Consider the following 19,912-nt stretch of genomic DNA (forward strand, 5'->3'; position numbering starts at 1 on the left):
AAGTGGAATAAATCAGCGATTTTTGCTTTCATACAGCAGTCAGAACAGAATGCCTGCCGATAACTGGGGACCGTCTGCAATAATAATACAGGCAGTCCCCGGGTTATGACAGGCTTGGCTTATGACATTCCAAGCTTACGATGGTCTTCAAATATATTCGTAAAAAATTATTTCTTGTTTACAGTGGTCCCCCCGTATTCGTGGGGGATGCGTACCAGATCCCCCCCGTGAATAGTTAGGACCTGCAAATAGTTGGAACCCCTATAAAAATGCAGAAAACAGCCTATTTTGTTGGTTAAAACTCAAGAAAACTGACTAAAAATTTTTATACATACTTGGTTTTTTAATAGTTTTATCACAAAAAGTGCATTTTATGATGAAATTGATTAAAACAGGAATTTGTTGGTATTTCTCATAGAAAAATACAGTGAATATGCAAATTTTCCACGAATAATGCGGTGAAACATTCCAGAGAGAAATCTGCGAATGTGTGAGTCCGTGAATCCACAGAACAAGAATATGGAGGGGGGGGGTTGTCCACTGTACATGTTCCAGGGTTACGACATTGATGACACCAATTAGATGGAAGAAATATGGCTCCAAAACAGCAGAATGGTAAAAATTTGGAGACTTCTGAAGAAAAACTAGATAAAAATGCAGGTTATGTCCCTTTTAAGGCACCAAAAGGATTAAAAGTAAGGTTTTCTTACAATTTTTGACAATTTTTCAGCTTACGATGCACCCAAGCTGCCTAGGAATGGAACCACTGTTGTAAATCAGGGACTGCCTATAATAATACTAAAAATAATCCATATGGCATTCATGAAGCCAAAAAGGTCACACAGCCATTAAACAAGAGTGACAAAGAACACTAAGGAATGTTAAATGCTACATTGGAGAACATGCCATAAGTGATCAGCAAATTGCCATTGCTACACTCAAGATGAAATTAAAGGTGTCCAACAAAAATGGTAGCAGAGTATCTAAGTTTGCTACCATAAAGCTTCTTTTAGATGAACACTGGTTTCTGTACATAATTGGGGAGTGGCAGAAAATGAATGAGGACTGGTTTGACATCAAGTTGTATAATAATCTCCTGGAGGAGAACCGAGATAACGGGTAACAAAGAAGAAACCTAAGGTATCATAAAAGCTAGAGAGAAGCAAATGGTACATGTAGACAAATAGGGATGAGATGAAGACTGCAACACAGAACAAGCTAAATACTTAACCCTTTCACTTACTGATTACATATGAACATCATCCAAATTTAAGTCCTTCGTAATTTCTACTATTTCACTTAATAATGTTTACTTTGGATGAATTTTTTTTATGTCATTGTAAAGAATAAGTAATCAGCAATAAAATGAAATAAAAATGAGTGGTCCACCTTAAAAACAGTCAAAGATATGCATCGTTTGAAAATAACGGGATAAACAGTGGGAATGACTTGTGCGGTAAGCACAAGTCACTCTCACTGCCCACAGAAGTAATTGTCACAAGTCATAAGCAAAAGTGTTAAGTTAAGATAGGAAGTTAAACAGAGCTCAAGAAGAGATGAGAGAGAATACTTGGACAAAAAGATTGATGATTTTGACAAAGCCATGTATTCAAGGAGTGGCACTGTTGTTAGGGAAACCGGGAGAATTATTAATGAAATATCCATGGGTGAAAATATGAGGAAAATACCTCTCAAGAGAGGGGTGGGTTGATAACATCATTAGCAGAAGAAATGCGTCACTGAATGGAACATATCTGTGAGTCAAGAATAAGTGATGTATATAAAGTGAATCATTTAACTGATACATCAGATGCTGAAGAAAGCCTAAATGAACTTATGAAAGAATACACAGTTTTGGATAGAAATGAATAATACATAACACTAGGGCAATTCACAAAGCACCAGGTTATGATGGGATTACATAAGTTAATACCATATTAGCCAGCATATTAGACACACACTTTTTATTGTTAAATGTGTACAAAAACTGCCCTGCATCTAATGTGGCTGCAGGCTTGGCTAGGCCTTTCCTACAGCAAGAATACTGGGTGGGCACAAAAATTGTTGCTAATAATAAAACATTAAAAAACCAGCCTAATTATCCCAGTAAATTATGTTATTAATAATAAAATATTGAAAACATGCCAAATTATCCGTCTATTATCACACTTACGAAAAATTCCTTACGATACTTCGGCAATTAGCCTGTCAGCCATTTGCAATGAGTGGATGTAAACAAAATCATAGTGTCGCCTGTTGTTTATTTATGGTAAATTTCATACAATCCATACTTTATTCGCGTATACTCTCACAATATTGTACTTCATCTACAGAATCATACATTTTTCTCTACAAAACCACTTTAAAATAGCATTCAATAAATGTATGATGAAACACACTAAAAAGATATTTTTATAATAAAATGTTTTACCCATACTTACCAAGCAATTATTCAGCTGTAGGATTCCTACGCATGGCAGACCAAACTTCAAAAATTTCTCGGTGGCGCCACCATCATTAGTGTAGAGAACTAGTTACTAACCAGTTCTGGTAAACAGGTATGATGTCGCCACACCTCTCAATTGGATTTTGGCCGCAAACTCCACCTGTGGGGAGGAGGGAGGGCTCGAATCAAATAATTGCTTAGTAAGTATGAATAAAACATTATTTTATTACAAAATTATCATTTTCATTCAGTGCTTACCAAGCAATTATTCAGTTGATTCCAAATTGAAAGGTAGAGGGTAGTGGAGATAACACCTTCTGAGATAAATAAATTATCAAAAGGGTTACAGTGTGAAAGTATAGACCATGATGCTTGTCATAATTTACCTTGTGAGCGAGCTGCTGCAGGAGAGTACTGCCTCTGGTGCGCTCCACTTACTTAGTAGAGAGAGTGGTAGCTAGACCGTGCGTCTCCTCTACAAAGTGGAAAGTTCCTTGAAGTCGTAGGCTAAACTGCTGACTTAGCAAGGGAACAACAAGATAAGAACGACCTTGCGTTCCTGATACTGATGTGTGTGAGGACCACGCCCCTCCCCCCCAACGAAAGTACCAGAGCAGATGAAACAAACACCGGACGTGAAGCACATTATCAGAATAATACCCGGGGTGACGTCACTCAGGTAGAAGCCAATCAAGAGGCTCCCAGTGAGAAGATCTGCAAGACTTGTAAACGCTCGCCGTATGAGTCACCTTCCCAGGAACCAATGAAAACTTGACCTGCCAGAGAGGTTCTCTACACTGTACTTGAGAGCCCGCAACAGCACGATTTAAGGAGAAGGACTCGCCACTCTAATAAACCAAATGACTCAACCAAATTTTACCATGCCCTTTGGTGTGTTGCTCGCCAGTAAAGCAACAACAAGAAAGCCATCATCAGAAAAATAGAGAAGACTCTCTACAAGATTAATAGTGCTGAAGCAGCAATCATTTTTAACAAAACATGTCTATGAGAGGGTCTCCTTCCGAAATATATTATTATTATTATTATTATTATTATTATTATTATTTGAAAGTATTAATAAACATATAGAACATGTACTATAAAAATTCTTTCATCTCAGTAAAAGAGAGAGAGAGAGAGAGAGAAGATGAAAGAAGAAAAGAAGAGAGAGGAAAGAGGAAGACTGAAGGTGAATGACTGCGTCGGAGGACGGAAGGAGAAGGAGGGCGGAAGAGGTTATTGACAATGATTTATAGGTCTGGAGAGAGAGCATCTCAGAAAGAGAGAGAGAGAGAGAGAGAGAGAGAGAGAGAGAGAGAGAGAGAGAGAGAGAGAGAGAAATTACATGAACACTTAGTGGCAAAAACACAACAGCTCCTCCCTCCCCCCCCTATCATATTACTTGATATATTTGACAGCTTTAGTACCTGAAATTAGAAAGAGAAGACTAGGATTTCCTTCATTCTTACATAATTTTTTAAATTTATAAACTAAAATCTTACTAATTCACTAAGCATTTTCTTTAATGAATTGATATTATTGCTGTTCACATATATAGTGATATTTGAAAGTAGTAAGTCATTTATTTATCATACAAAAACCATACATCTCTGTGAGAGAGAGAGAGAGAGAGAGAGAGAGAGAGAGAGAGAGAGAGAGAGAGAGAGAGAGAGAGAGGTTTTTATTGATAGCATTTAATCTTATTAAACTTACTAATACAGTATTAATCAATATTGATATTTGAAAATTAGTAAATAATTTTTGTATTATAAAAAAGTATTTATGTCATGAAAATAACATCAAAATACACTAATTAGTGATTATTTTTGTTGGAAAACCCCGCAAATAGGTGAATTTCCCACAAATAATGGGTAGATGTGGTCCAGAGAGAAATCTGCGAATCCGTGAGTCCGCAAATCTGGGGAACACAAATACGGGGGGCCAACTGTACATTCATTTTCCCCTGGAGAAAACAAGGAACCAGACATATATGATGATCTTCTGTCCAAAGCAGAAGGTCCTGTGCCTTTGAGAACAAAGTGAACAAGTGAGTCCCCCCTGGCTTTTGAATGTATGACAGGGCTGTGGAGTTGTCTGCATGAATGGCCACCACCCGACCTTCCACTAGATGAGCAAACTCCTGTAGGCCCAGGAACACAGCCAGGAGCTCCTTGACGTTGATGTGCAGGGATTTTTGGGGCTCTGTCCAAATACCCGAAACTTTGCGATCCAGAAGAAGGGCTCCCCAACCTATGTCCTATATGTCTGAATAAAACAGTAGGTAGGGGGTTCACTGAAAGAAAGCTCCTCACTGGACGAGTGGTTTTCGCGCTCAGCTGCCAATCCGGTGGTCCGAAGTTTGAATCTCGGCTCGGCCATGCGGAATCAGAGGAATTTATTTCTGGTGATTGAAATTCATTTCTCGATACAGTGTGGTTCGGATCCCACAATAAGGTGTAGGTCCCGTGTCTAGGTGACCAAATGGTTCCTAGCCACGTGAAAATATCTAATCCTTCGGGCCAGCCCTAGGAGAGCTGTTAATCAGCTCAGTGGTCTGGTAAAACTAAGATATACTTAACTTGACTGGAAGAAGAGACATGCCTTCCTGAAGCCTTTCTCTCGAATTCCACCACAAGAGATTGCTCTTCATTTCCCTCGTGATCGGAAAAACTGTAGAATCTGGTCGAGACTTCCTGCACCTGTTTGCCTTGAGGAAGAACTGTAGAGTCCTCGAGTGCAATCTTCCTAGAGTCATGAACTTTTCTACCGAGGAGAGGGTACCCAGCAGATTCATCCACTGTACTGCTGAGCTCAACGGACTGGTCAGGAACTGTTGAACTGTCTGAAGACACAACTCAACCCTTTTCGGGGACAGAAAACCCCGAAAAGTCTGAGTGCCCAGAGTCATTCCCAAATAGAGAATTCTCTGAGCAGGAACAACTTGGGATTTTGACATATTTATTACTATGCCCAGCTTCTGCATCAGGCAGAGAGTCCTCTCTTAAGTACTTCACAAACTGCTTCTCTGAGGGAGCTTGGAGCAGCCAGTCCTCCAAATACAGAGATACATTTACCCCCATTATATGTAACCACTATCCAAGGGGGCTTAGAATCCTGGTGAACACCTGAGGCGCTGTCGAAAGGCCGAAGCATAGAGCCCGAAACTGAAATACCGTTCTGAAAAATAAAATGGATACTTCCTGGAGGCCTGATGGATTGGAACATGGAAGTAGGCATCCTGCATGTCGAGGGATACCATCCAGTCCCCCTGACAATGCGAGGCAAGAACGGAACTCTGTCTCCAGCGGAGACTACAAAAAGCCTGTTGTAAAATCCCATTGATGTGTTGTTGACCTTTTCAATTGCACTCTTGAGAATCAAGGATTTTACTTCTTCCTCCAGTGCCAAAAACTTCTCCTAGCCAACCGAGAAGGATGTTAATACAATGGGGACTTTGGACAGGGGAGGGCTTTCCTTGAAAGGAATGGCGTAACCCAGACGTAGTATTTCAATGAGCAGGGCATCTGCACCTCTGATCTTCCATTCCTCCCAAAACTGGTACAGCTGGGCGCTTATGGGCGTGCGAAGGACATCAGTTATTCTCAGCCTTAACTGTGGATCTAGATGAGGACTGGAGGGTGGGTGAAGGTTGGAGCGAGGTCTGGCAAAAGGGCACAACTTTCCCCCATGAAAAGGCTGCTTCTGAAGCGACGAAAAAGGCTTGGTTGGAGCCACAACTGCTGCTGAGGGCTTAGGGCACTTGATGGATTGTGCTAGCAAATCTGTAGTGGATTTCTTTTCGCAAGCCAAAAGAATATCCTGAATGTCTTGCGAAAACAGGTGCGACTTGACCAGAGGGGGAAAACAAAAGTGCAGACTTCTGTACCGTTGTTACCCCTTTAGTGGTAAAGGAGCACCACAGCTCAAGCTTCAACATCCCCATGGCAAACAAGGAAGCTACTTCGTCAGCACCATCTCTAATCGCCTTGTTAGAACAAGACAGCACCCCCAGCCAGTCGTCCCGCAGATCCTCAAAAAGCGAAGGGCAATCCACAACTTCCTCACCAGAGCTCTGATCAACCAGTCCACATAAAGTTAAAGATCTCTATATCCTTCAAAATGTTATGAACAAGGTGTTTGATCTCTGAAGAAGAAGAAAAAGTTTTCACAGCCAAAAACGCAGCTCTTCTATTTGCGTCTACAAGGGCCGAGAAGTCCCCCTGGGAGGAGGCAGATACTTCAAAAGAAGGAGCTTCCCTTGTGATGTAAAACCTATAATGCTTGTTGATGAGCAACAAAGGAGGGAAGGCGAAAGATGCTTTGCCATGTTCTCTCTTGGTCGCCAGCCACTTCTCCACAACAAGAGCCTTCCTAGCTACAGAGGAGAGGACTAACTTGGGAAGGAGATCTTCCAGATGCTTCTTTTTCTTCATCATGAAGATCGAAGGCGATGGAGTGGCAGGAGAAAAACGGTCCAGAAAGTATTCTAAAAGGAACCTCATTAAAGAAGCTGTCAGAGGTTGAGTCGAGACCTGTCCTAACTCTTTCTCTTGTTCTTGTAATTGCTCTTGCTCTCGCTCTAGCTTAACTCTTGCCTTTGCTCTAGTCTTATTCTTGTTCCCCTAAAGAAGCAGGAGACATGGATGCTTCTTCCTTCCTCGACTGTGGTGTCTTACCCTTAAAGAAGGGAAACAATTCTTCAAAGTGCTGTCAAAAGGAGCCAAAGCCGGGTCCTCCTGGGATTGATCTGATAGAACAGAAGACAAAGACTTTCGTTTTGACTCGGAAGAAGGTTTCAGACTCGAAGTCAAAGTCTGTCGAGTAGACTGATGCGGTGCTGCTCGTCTCAAAGGCACCCACCGCACCTCAGTTTAATCCGCTGAGTTGCAAGTTGAAGCCGCATGACTACAAGAGAGGCATGGACTAGAAACTGTATCCCTACATTTCTTGGCAGGGAACGGGGAGACATCCGCAGTCGAAGATCTCTCAAGAGGGCGAGAAGCCCAAGAACTACGCCAGCGACACGAACCCGGAGAAGACGAACCACTGGAGTCCAATAAATTAAAACTGAAAGAGATGCCTTTCCAACGGCGCTCAGTCGATGCCTGATTCGACACTTCAGGTTCGACAGAGGGAGTAACTGCCAGTGGGCAAACCCCGCCAGTCTCCCTTGGACCTCCGGTATGTCTTCTCCCTGAGGCGGGGGAGCAGAACAGTGACTTTGTCTGGGAGAACTGGAGGGACGGACAGCCACCCCCTCAGAAAGCACTTCACTTGCACACTTTTCTCCATGAACAATTTCATGGAGACACCTAACTCCATCATCGTATTGGCCAAATACTCAAACTTCCTCTCGAACCTTGATTCGAGGCTGGCAATGTTATCAGAAAATGCAACATGGGAAGCTGGTAAAGGAGTCAGAAGTGAAGGGGTTGGAGGACTGAGAATGGGAGAAAGATTTCCAGGAATAGGAGAAGAAGCAGGAGTAGATATCGCTGCCAACACAGGGGAAGACGGAGGAGCTACACTAGCCTTACTATCCGCCCTAAGGGCTGCTTTTCTCTTCCTATCTTGTAAAACCTTCCTATGATGTGAACTGTGAAGTTTCCATTTTTCATCATCCCAATCCTGACATACAGAACATCTGAGTTCCTTAGAACACTCCTGACCCCTACATTTCGTACACCTAGTGTGTGGATCGTAAATATTCTTAACTAGCCTAGTTTGGCAACCATCTACGCAAAAACCTAACTCCAGATGAGCTTGAATCGGACATATTCAAGCATGAAAGGGCAGCAAAATAAACAGAATGAGCAAAATAAGCTAAGCTAAGCTAATCCAAAAGCACATAAAAAAACTTGTGCGTCACCATATCCAGGAAACTCGAAAACCATCCAAAAGATGACAAAGAAAGTCCGCAGAACTCCGATGTTACTCGGGAGCCAGCAGGAAACAAATTGAGAGGTGTGACGATGTCATACCTGTTAACCAGAAGTGGGCGGTAACTGGTTACCTACACTAACAATGACAGCGCCACTGAGTAATTTGAAGTTTAGTCTGTCATGCATAGGAATCCTACAGCTGAATAATTGCTTGGTAAGACTGAATAAAGTTGTTTTTCCCACAAAATACAATCAACCCTCTGTTTTCCCACGCTTGCATTTTTGTATGCTTCGGTTTTCATAAGACTTTTTTCTATGAATTTCTGTCTCGGTTATCATACATTTCCTCAGTTTTCATATACAGTGGTCCCCCTGTATTCGCAGGGGATGCGTACCAGATCCCCCCATGAATAGTTAGAACCAGCAAATAGTTGGAACCCTTATAAAAATGCTTGAAACCTCTTATTTTGTTAGTTAAAACTCAAAAAAATTTTATACCTGGTTTTTTTAATAGTTTTATCACAAAAAGTGCATTTTATGTTGAAATAGATTTTTAAAAAACCAGGAATTTGTGGATACTTATCATAGAAAAATACAGCGAATAGGCGAATTTTCCGCAAATAATGCAGGGAAAAGTTCCCGAAGAAACCCGCAAATGTTTAAGTCCATGAATCTGGAGAACACGAATATGGGGGTCCACTGTACTCGGAAATGCTCCAACCAGGGTCCAGTGTGTGACTGGGCCCCATATCAAGCACCCAAACAAATCATCCCACCTTCTTTTGTGACCCATTCCACTTTTATGTTCGTTGTTTTTGTGTACAGTAAAAAGGCGAGAAACACTATAGAATTTAAGAAAGAACTCATAGCAAAGTGTAGGAGGAAGTAACATGCCGATCTCAGTGAGAAAATGCCTAGAAGTGCTGATGTTGGTGAATTTAAGGCCAGCAGAGGTTGGGTTGAAAAATTAAAAAAACGATAGGCATACATAATGTGCCTAACTTCAGGGATTATGGACACGTTTGCAAAGTGAAATGATTTAAAAAAATTTGTGGAGGATTATCATCCTAACGTAGAAGTTGTAATCCATGTCTCCAAATGTTCAATGACACTGCCGTGTTTAACTTTAGGTAAATTTTAAATAAACACCAGAAACAAATGTCTCTGTACAGTTTTGTTATGCAACAAGGGTTCAGTAACTCTTAATCTGGTCCTAGTGCCAGTAAAAAACAAAGAGGGGGAAGTAACCACAGATAGTGCCAGTAAAAAACGAAGAGAAGTAATCCCAGATAGGTCCTTTATACCTGAAGTCCTTCTGGAGGGAGATTCCCCTTCCAAACAATAACCTCTCCTCCTCCCTCTCCATCTTCCATACGCTAAAAGGCGTTTTCCATAAAATTAAGAGTGATGTTAAATGTTTACCCATTTCATTAGTAATTTATATTTATTTCCCATTGTTTTCTGTACGTAAAACTGTGTTTATTCCCTATATAATGTATTTAAAAAAATTTTTTACGGGAATCTGGAACACATTAATTGTATTTACATTATTCCTTTTCGGAATTATTGTTTCGGTTTTCATACGTTTTTGATTTTGTGGGAGGTTCTGGAATGGATTGTGCACAAAAACTGAGGTTCCAAGGGTGTGTCTTATGCACTAGCAAATATGGTATGTGTTATATATATCTAGCCAATATCAAATGTCAACCTGAATGATAAAACTCCCCAAAAGAATCCTTGCTTAAATCTAAAAAATTTAAGATATTTACTTACTTAAAAAAAGAAGCCCTTTAGCAAGCACTATAAGTTCACAATATTTTACTTGGTGATCTTATCAACTATCTACTACTATGATGAGCCCAAGATATTACTTTGTGTTTTGAATTTACTTCTACAGTATGCTTAAACTCTTCCCTCCATATTCCTTGTGAACTTTTTAATGATTCATTTTTCACTTTTACTGTAACTACCAGGTTTCATGCCACAATACTCTTCAGATACATACCAAATATACCCCCGGGCCCATGTTGAGGTCGTGGGGCAGGAAGGTTAAAGAAAAGTTGACCAATGCGATCCAAATATTCTCGGTATAACGGATCTCTTTTAAGACTTGGCTGGTACTGTTCACACAACACAGTAAACTGCATCACCTTTCCCCTAAATAAAGAAATATAACATTCTATATAAAATCAAGTTCTGTGTAACCAATCAGTATTGCAAAAATATATTACGTATCCTAATTCTTTATTTTTCAAATTGGACATAAAATCAAAAGTAAGTGAAAACATTAAAGAATCTAATTTCTATGGGAATATGGAGGGCTATGTGTCTAATATCATAAAAAAAAAGTTATCAGTGTCTCAGGGGTGGGCAACATATTATTTTGGCCTCCTTTATCACCACACAATGACCAAAATAGAAGCATTTTTTACATAAAAATGGTAAAACAAAAAACTTGGAAACTGCTAATCATACGAAAGAATAATGGTAAAACAAAAAAACTTGGAAACTGCTAATCATATGAAAATAAGGCATGGAAGAACAAAATTTGGAATCATAAATATATATCCAATGCTTCAGTCACCTTCTCAAAATATCTAACAGTTTGGCTGCTATGTCCATTCAGAATTTTAATGATGTCAGATTTAATAAAAATTCTTTCTCTCTGTATCTGGAAAAGTCAATCATAGGTAAGAACAAAAAAAGGAAAAATTGCATTTTTATAATAAAATAACTTTTTGTATATACATACTACCCAATAATTAAATACCTATAGTTTCTAACTAAATGACAGCTAAGATTTAAAATTCGTGGTAGCGATTCTTTTTTGTTTTGGTGTAGGAATAACCCCGCCCACTATCGGGGAAGAGAGGAACAACTCGGCAAAGACCCGACAATTTGCTTATGCCCTATATCCTGCGAGGGGAGGCAGGTGGGCCTCTAATCTTTAATTACTGAGTAAGTACGTATATACAAAACGTTATTATAAAAAGGTCATAATTGTAAATGTTACTTACCCAGTAATTAAATAGCCGATTCCCACATTGACAGGAGGTGGGATGCAAAAACATATTCTATTCCCAAAATAGTAAGTAAAAATGCTTGTTGTTCCTTACCTGTAAGAGAGCTGCTGCAGGATGATACTGCCTCTGGTTGGTGCTCATCTATTTTGTAGAGGTGTGGCAGTATAGCCAAGGGTCGCCTACTATGAGAGTGGGAGCTTTTAGCAAAGGAAGTACAGTGGTACCTCATGATACGAAATTAATCCGTTCCGAGACGGCCTTCGTATCATGATTTTTTCGTATCTTGGAACACATTTTACATGTAAAATGGCTAATCTGTTCCAAGCCCTCCAAAAACACCCCAGTAAATTACATTTCCAGGCCTAAAACACACGTTCTAGGGTTACGACGGAAGAAATATGACTCCAAAAAGGCAAAATACTGTACATACTTGAGTAATATTCAACTGCATGCAATGTTCAACCCAATTTTTACTGCATATATTAGGACTTTAGCATATGTCCCTTAGCAATAAGCCTAGCCTATGATAGCGGTTGCTACTGTAGCCTAGTTTATGATTCTGACATCTAAACCTAAGAGCTAAAAGCTTAGAATATGCCAATAAAATGTATAAATAATCAGTATGTACTCATTTCAAATAATTATTAATTAATCATTAACTATAATACACAAACAAAAAACAAACCTTCCAATCGATTGTTTACATTCAGCTCTTACCCGTCTTACGAGAATCGAACGAGCGCCAAGCAATCATTTTTCCTAGCACACAGTAAGCCATAAATTGTCATTAGTATCTCTCTTCAACTAATGAAACCACCAAACAGTATAATAACCATTCATTTCTATTCTTTACCTAATAGAGATACCGAGTTACTGACAGCTATAATGAAACATACGTATACGTAATGTAATAATAAAAAAGAAGAAGAATTCTAAAAATTACGTATTTGTTGACAGTCTGATTTATTTTATATTTTATGATATCTAATTCGCAATTTTTTTTATTAAATGTATTGCATGTACTCATTTCAAATAATTATTAAGTAACCATTAACTATAATAAACAAACAAAAAAAAAAGCTTCCAAACGTCTGTTTACATCCAGCACTTACGAGTATCGAACAATCGCCAAGCAATAAATTTTCATTATCTCTCTTAACTACTGAACTACCAAACAGTATAATAACCATTCATTTCTATTCTTTATTCTATCTTTACCTAATGTTTTTTTTTTTTATTAAATGTATTGCATGAATAAGTTTTTCAATTTACAGCAACCTTTTACCAATAGAATACTTAAAGCAGAAGGGGTAGAGGCTGACCAATAGGAGAGCAGGACCTTATGGGGTGACTAGCATCAGGAACCAATGGGAGAGCGGGAGGATGGTGGCGAGTTTACTCAGCAACAACCTTTCGTATCTTGAAAACTTTTCGTATGTAGAGCAGTAAAATTTTTCGCATTGGCTTTCGTATCTCGAGTTTTTCGTAAGTAGAGCCTTTCGTATCTCTAGGTACTACTGTACTCAGGACGTTAATTAAGCATAACATTTTGCCCCTGTCCAGGCCACAGTACCACCATAATATAACAGAAAAGAAAACAATACCTACATGTCATGTAAGTGTTAATAATTTAGTTTGTATTTTCAAATCAGCCTTGTCGAGTGTAATATTTTCTTTATTTTTATTGTTAAGTATTAACATACATGGTTCTTTGTGTATTACGTTAAATGTTATGATAGTGATGCTGTTGCTTCTTCCTCTAGTAGCTAATCATCGAACAATCCTATTACTTTCATTCGAGTGTGAGTGACGGTGCAAGTGTTGCGCTGGAAAAGCACATCACCTTCCCAGGACAGTTCGGGCCGGATCGTCATTCCAGAAAGACTTTGTGCAGCAGCCACCTCGGAATATTTTATTTTTGACAACTGATCACAGCTTTCACCCTTTTGCCTCACAAGGACAAGTGTCACTTGCAACCTGGCCCCCCTTGCTTTTACCCCCTTCGCAGGAGTCCACAGGTAGACGGGGCTGGCGCTGGATCCCAGCTCTGTAGGAGAGGCTTCTGCCATGTCCCAGCGTATTGAGGGTCTTGGTGCTGCTTTGCACGTCTGGGCTGTCAAGGCTCGTGAGGAGTCGCGTAGGGAGGCTAACACCAGGTAAGGTGTCGACCTTTATATTTTCCTTCGGAAGACGACGTCTTCTGTTTATTGGTCTGACCCAGTGTATAGTAACTCCCTTGATGTTGAGGACTGTTGGTCTCCAGCGACTCCATGGACACCTATTTGTATCCTCCAAAGGAATTTTGTAAACATGAGCATTTAGGATCTAGATATATGCATACTGATATATTGTCATAGTTTTTGGTGGTTTACCCTGTTGTTGACATATACAGTGGTACCTTGATATACAAAAGTCCCAACTTACGAAAAATTCAAGTTACGAAAGCAAATACGAAGATTTTTTTGCCTCTGCATACGAAAATAATTCAGGTTACGAAAAGGTGTTACTGTAAAGTCCCGAGATTCACCCGGACCACCAAGAACAATTCTAAAACTTGCGCTCCACCAACTGAGTAGACTTACCTACATCCCCCCGCTCTCCCATTGGTTCCTGATGCTAGTCATCGTCGTAAGATCCTGCTCTCCTATTGGTCAGCATCTACCCCATCATACTCTACGTAAGGGTGTCATTCGGCCACTCTGTAGCAGCATCGTTATCATACGCACGCGGAATTCGTTCGTTCACATATACAATTTAGTTTGTTAACGTAAATTCATGTTAGTGATTTTGCTTTTTACCTTATCGTGTTGTGTGAGAACTTAATTAGTACATAACTTAATTACGTATAGTCATGGGTCCAAAGAAAGTTGCTGAAGTTCACAGAAAGAAGAGGATGCTTTCTATGGAGACAAAGATGGAGATCATTTAAAAGTATGAAGCTAGCATGCAGTTGAGTGTGATCGCTAAGGAATACAGCCAAAATCTGTCGACGATAGGCACCATTCTTAAGCAGAAGGAAGCCATCAAAGCAGCTACACCTTCCAAGGGCGTGACTATTTTGTCCAACAAGAGGAGCCACGTGCATGATGAGATGGAGAGGCTGCTGCTTCTATGGATTGAGGACAAAGAAATTCCTGGCGATACAATAACCAAGACGGCAATCTGCCAGAAGGCCAGCGCTATTTTTGCTGACCTGATTGCCCAGGCCAAAGACGATGGAGGAGAAGGGACATCAACGACAATCCCAGACTTCAAGGCTTCTCGGGGGTGGTTTGATAAATACCGTAAACGGACTGGCATCCATTCGTTGGTGAAGAAATTGAAACTTTTTTGTAAAAAAAAAAATAAATAAATAAATAAAAAAAAAAAAAGTGTTTTTTGTAAAGTAAGTGTTAATGTTTTCTGCCATTTGTTAATGTGTTTCGTAAAGTTTAGAGTTAATGTTTTCTGCCAATTTTAATGTTTCGTAAAGTTAAGTGTTCATGTTATCTGCCATTTGTCCTCCTCCTCTGTCGCCACTTTCGGAGATCGCCTCACTCGAAAGATAAGGTTCCACATTTTACTACATATGTACGTACAGTATTTCTTGTACCCTGTTTACTAATAAACTTTATTTACAGGTAATCACAGTTAGGTTAGGTATTGAATGGTCCAAATTGTTATATTTCATTGTTTATTGGTCAATTTAGTTTTATTATAAAATTTACTGGGGTTATTTTTGTACGGCTTGGAACGAATTCGGCAATTTACATGTAAAATGTGGTTCAAGATACGAAAAAATCAAGTTACAAAGGCTGCTTCGAAACGGATTAATTTCGTATCCTGAGGTACTACTGTATACAGATTTCTACGTTGTTCGTGAATTTAGATTTGATAATTAGGTAGGTAATATTAAGGTTTTCTCTCTTTTATTGAACTCCTTACTTCCTTCTAGCTTTTTAGCTTAAGGCTAGTGCATTGATTTTCCGCCCGCTGTATTAGAGCTATTTACAGTAGTACCTCGAGATACGAAATTATAATCCGTTCCGAGGCGCCCTTCGTATCATGAGGTTTTCGTATCTTGGACCACATTTTACATGTAAAATGGCTAATCCGTTCCAAGCCCTCCAAAAATACCCCAGTAAATTTCATAATAAAGCTAAATTGAACACATAAACAATGAAATACTACAACAATTTGGACCATTCAATACCTAAATTAATAACAAAATGCAAAAAATAACCTGTAAATAAAGTGTATATTAGTGTACATGGTAACAAGAAATATACTGTACGTAAAATGTGGAAGCTTACCTTTCGAGTGAGGCTATCTCCGAAAGTGGCGGCAGAGGAGGAGGACAAACGGCAGATAACGTATGTACGTACGTACACTTAACTTTACGAAAACACATAAAAAATTTAAGGAAAACAAAACTAAAATTTACGAAACACATTAACAAAACTGTAACACTTAACTTTACAAAAACTAAAAATTAAATTTTTTTTTTCTGTTTTTGATTTTTAACTTTTTTTTTTTTTTTTTTTTTTTTTTTTACTTTTATGTAGGCTATTTATTTTTTTTTTATTTTTTTTTTTATTTTTTTTTACAGAATTTCAACTTCATCACCACTTTCAACGTTCTGTTTATCACTTGGTTCTTCCTTTTTGCTTTCTACTTTCTTTTTTTCATCACTTGGTTCTTCCTTTCTGCTTTCAACTTTGTTTTTTATCACTTGGTTCTTCCTTTTTGCTTACTCCTGCTAATGCTGAAGGCCTCTTTAAAAAATAACGATCCAAGGAAGATTGCTTCTGCCTACTTTTCACAATGTTCCTGAAACGACTCAGGCAAACGTCATCGAACTGCGCAAGCATACGACCTGTGAGCCTTTTCGGGGTGTCTTTTTTCGATAAACGATTGCACTATGAAAAGCGGCTAGAAAATCCTTAATTTCTGCCGTTGTCATAGGGTCCTCCTCCTCTTCCTCGCCGCTGCTAGAGAACTCCTCTTGAACGACGTTAAGTAGCATGGCCTCCAACTCCTTCAGGTCATCTGTCGTAAGCTTCTCTTGGTGCTCCTCGAGAAGGTCGTTGATGTCGTCCTCGTTGACGACCAGCCCCATGGACTTGCTGAGTGCAACGATCTCGTCAAGATCTGGTTGGGAAACAGTTTCGGGATCGCCAACTGTTTCGGACTCTGCAGCACCAGCTTCGCCCACGTCGAATCCCTCGAAGTCTCGGGCGGATACGGCATCAGGCCAGAGTTTCCTCCAAGAGGAATTCAAGGTTCGCCTCGAAACCTCCGGCCAAGCTTGGTTGACGAGTCGGATATAAATGACGATGTCGAAATGCTCCTTCCAAAATTGACGCAAGGTGAGGTTTGTGGTATCGGTGATGTCGAAACATCTCTTGAAAAGATGTTTCGTGTACAGCTTCTTAACGTTCGCTATCACTTGCTGGTCCATGGGCTGGAGGAGAGGGGTGGTGTTGGGCGGAAGAAAAAGAATCTTAACGAAGGAATACTCCGCTAGGATATCTTCCTCGAGGCCAGGAGGGTGGGGAGGGGCATTGTCCAACACCAGCAGACATTTCAGGGGGAGGCGCTTCTTTTCCAAAAATTTCTTCACTGTCGGGCCGAAACACAGATTTACCCACTCCGTGAACAAAAGCCTCGTTACCCAGGCTTTTGCATTAGCCCTCCACATCACTGGAAGCTTCTCCTTCAGCACTTTGTGGGCCTTGAAGGCTCGAGGAGTCTCGGAATGATACACCAGTAGGGGCTTCACCTTGCAATCCCCACTGGCGTTGGAACAAAGTGCAAGCGTAAGCCTGTCTTTCATAGGCTTATGCCCGGGTAGCTTCTTCTCTTCCTCCGTGATGTAGACGAGGCATTTTTTTCCAAAAAAGGCCAGTCTCATCACAGTTGAAAACCTGCTGAGAACTGTAGCCTTCCTTGGTCATCATCTCGTCGAATGTTTTCTTAAATGCTTCGGCCGCTTTCGTGTCCGAGCTGGCAGCCTCCCCATGCCGCACCACCGAATGGATGCCAGTCCGTTTACAGAATTTCTCGAACCAGCCATGCGAAGCCTTGAACTCTGGGGTTGGCGTTGAAGTCCCTTCCCTTCCGTCGTCTTCTGCCTGCGCAATCAAATCGCCGAAAATAGCGCTGGCCTTGTGGGCGATTGCTGTCTCCGTTACTGTATTGCCAGCGATTTTTTGTCTTTTATCCAGACGAGGAGCAGCCGTTCCATCTTGTCGTGCACGTGGCTCCTCTTGCTGGACAAAATAGTGATGCCCTTCGACGGTGTAGCTGCTTTGATGGCATACTTCTGTATAAGGATGGTGCCTAATGTCGACGGATTACGGCCGTATCCCTTTGCGATCACACTCAATCGCATCCCAGCTTCGTACTTCTTGATGATCTCCATCTTTGTCTCCAAAGAGAGCATGCGCTTCTTTCCGTGAATTTCAACTTTCTTGGGACCCATGACTACGTTATCTTGTACGTAATTTACGTGTAAGTTACAGAATAAAGTTTTTGCACAACACGATAATACGTACTGCAACGAAATCACTAACGAATCTACATTACTAAACTAAATCGTTGGACCGAACGAATGCCGCGTGCGTACGATAAAGATGCTGGCATGAAGTGGGCGAGGTAGGCACACCACCACGTACGTCTAAGATGCATGATGGGAGGGATGCTGTCCAATAGGAGAGAAGGATCTCATGGCAGTGACTAGCATCAAGAACCAATGGGAGAGCAGGAGGATGGTGGCGAGTCTACTAGTACTAAGATGGCGGCGTGCGGCGCGAGTTTCAAAATTGTTATCCGGGCGAATCTCGGACTTTCAGAAACCTTTCGTATCTTGAAAACTTTCCATATGTAGAGCCGTTAAATTTTTTGCATTGGTTTTCGTATCTCGAGTTTTTCATAAGTTGAGCCTTTCATATCTCGAGGTACCACTGTATTTGCTATATACGTACCGTGTTTTCTATTTCTATTACTGGTCTAGGGTTTAGCTTTTGTTTTGAAGACATGCTAACCTGTCTTCTGAGGATATAATTGCCATATAGCCTTATTTTATTTGTACTTGCACAAGGTTGATTTAGTTTAAAGTTTTTATTTTATAATAAATATTGTTAGTTTTCTTGGTGTTTGTTTACCATATTCCCATTCACTGTGTTGCATTATTACTTCCTACGATCCCTCAATAACCTCTCGAAAAGAAACTGCAGAATGGCCTCCTAGGGATCGAAACACTACACCAAACTGATTTTAAAAAAACACCAATACCGATCCATTAAAAACTATGAGGGGCACCCAGGTACACAGTACCCCCAGACTCCCTTATAACTCAAAACCTCTAATAAGGTGAGGAGAAAAGAAGGAAGATACACTTCCAATGCATCCACCCCCTATACCATGCTTGCAACTGCCAAAGAGCCTAAGGTACTGCAGTCACTGAATGTAGTCTACTTCTTTTAGATAAAACGGCACAAACACTGACTTGCACCTCCAATAGGTGGCTTACACGATGAAGATACAAGAGATTGTGCTTGAAGGCTAAGGGCTTAGCTACAGCTCTATCATGTGCTCTGACTTTAAAAATAAGCGGAAGCTCTTCTTTGATTTGTGAGTGAGCCTATCTTATTACATCTCTTTAGAAAAAATAAAGAGCATTCTTAGTCAAAGGTTGAGACAGGTCTTTCACCTTACACCACAGATTACTGGAGGATCCTGTTTACCACATTCCCATTTACTGTGTTGCATTATTACTTCCTACGATCCCTCAATAACCTCTCGAAAAGAAACTGCAGAATGGCCTCCTAGGGGTCGAAACACTACACCAAATTTATTTTAAAAAAACACCAATACCGATCCATTAAAAACTATGACTGAGGGGCACCCAGGTACACAGTACCCTCAGACTCCCTTATAACTCAAAACCGCTAATAAGGTGAGGAGAAAAGAAGGAAGATACCTGCCAAAGAGCCTAAGGTACTGCAGTCACTGAATGTAGTCTCTACTTCTTTTAGATAAAACGACACAAACACTGATTTGCACCTCCAATAGGTGGCTTACACGATGGAAGATACAAGAGATTGTGCTTGTAGGCTAAGGACTTAGCTACAGCTCTAATATCATGTGCTCTGACTTTAAAAATTGGCAGAAGCTCTTCTTTGATTTGCGAGTGAGCCTCTCTTATTACATCTCTTTAGAAAAAAGAAAGAGCATTCTTAGTTAAAGGTTGAGACAGGTCTTTCACTTTACACCACAGATTACTGGAGGATCCTCAGACTTCTCGGTTCTGTGCAAGTAGAACTTAAGAGCTCTTACTGGACAGAGTGCTCTTTCTTCATTCTCTGACCCTAAGGTATCACTTAGATTTTTAATACTGAGAATAAGGCCAGGGTTTCACTGGTTATTCGTGCTGAGTGTAGGAGGAAACCGCGTCATCTTGCGAGAAGCCTACTCTTCTACCAATTGCTTGAATCTTAAAAGATTCTCTTGGCAGTTGCTAAAGTAATCAAGAGTAATGTCTTCCTAGTCAAGTTTCAGAGAGACGTCGAACTAAGTAG

The 19,912-nt window shown here is 40.3% G+C and overlaps 1 protein-coding gene across 1 annotated transcript in view; it reads right to left on the reverse strand.

The window, feature by feature from the left end:
* Positions 1 to 19,912, reverse strand: part of LOC135204024 (Golgi to ER traffic protein 4 homolog) — a 204,423-nt gene that overhangs the window by 15,773 nt on the left and 168,738 nt on the right. Inside the window, exon 7 of the mRNA XM_064233959.1 lies at positions 10,334 to 10,485. Within this exon, the coding sequence (XP_064090029.1) occupies positions 10,334 to 10,485 (152 nt within the window). The remainder of the gene's footprint in view (positions 1 to 10,333; positions 10,486 to 19,912) is intronic.

Source organism: Macrobrachium nipponense, chromosome 44, assembly GCF_015104395.2.
Source record: "Macrobrachium nipponense isolate FS-2020 chromosome 44, ASM1510439v2, whole genome shotgun sequence".
Lineage (NCBI taxonomy): Eukaryota > Metazoa > Arthropoda > Malacostraca > Decapoda > Palaemonidae > Macrobrachium > Macrobrachium nipponense.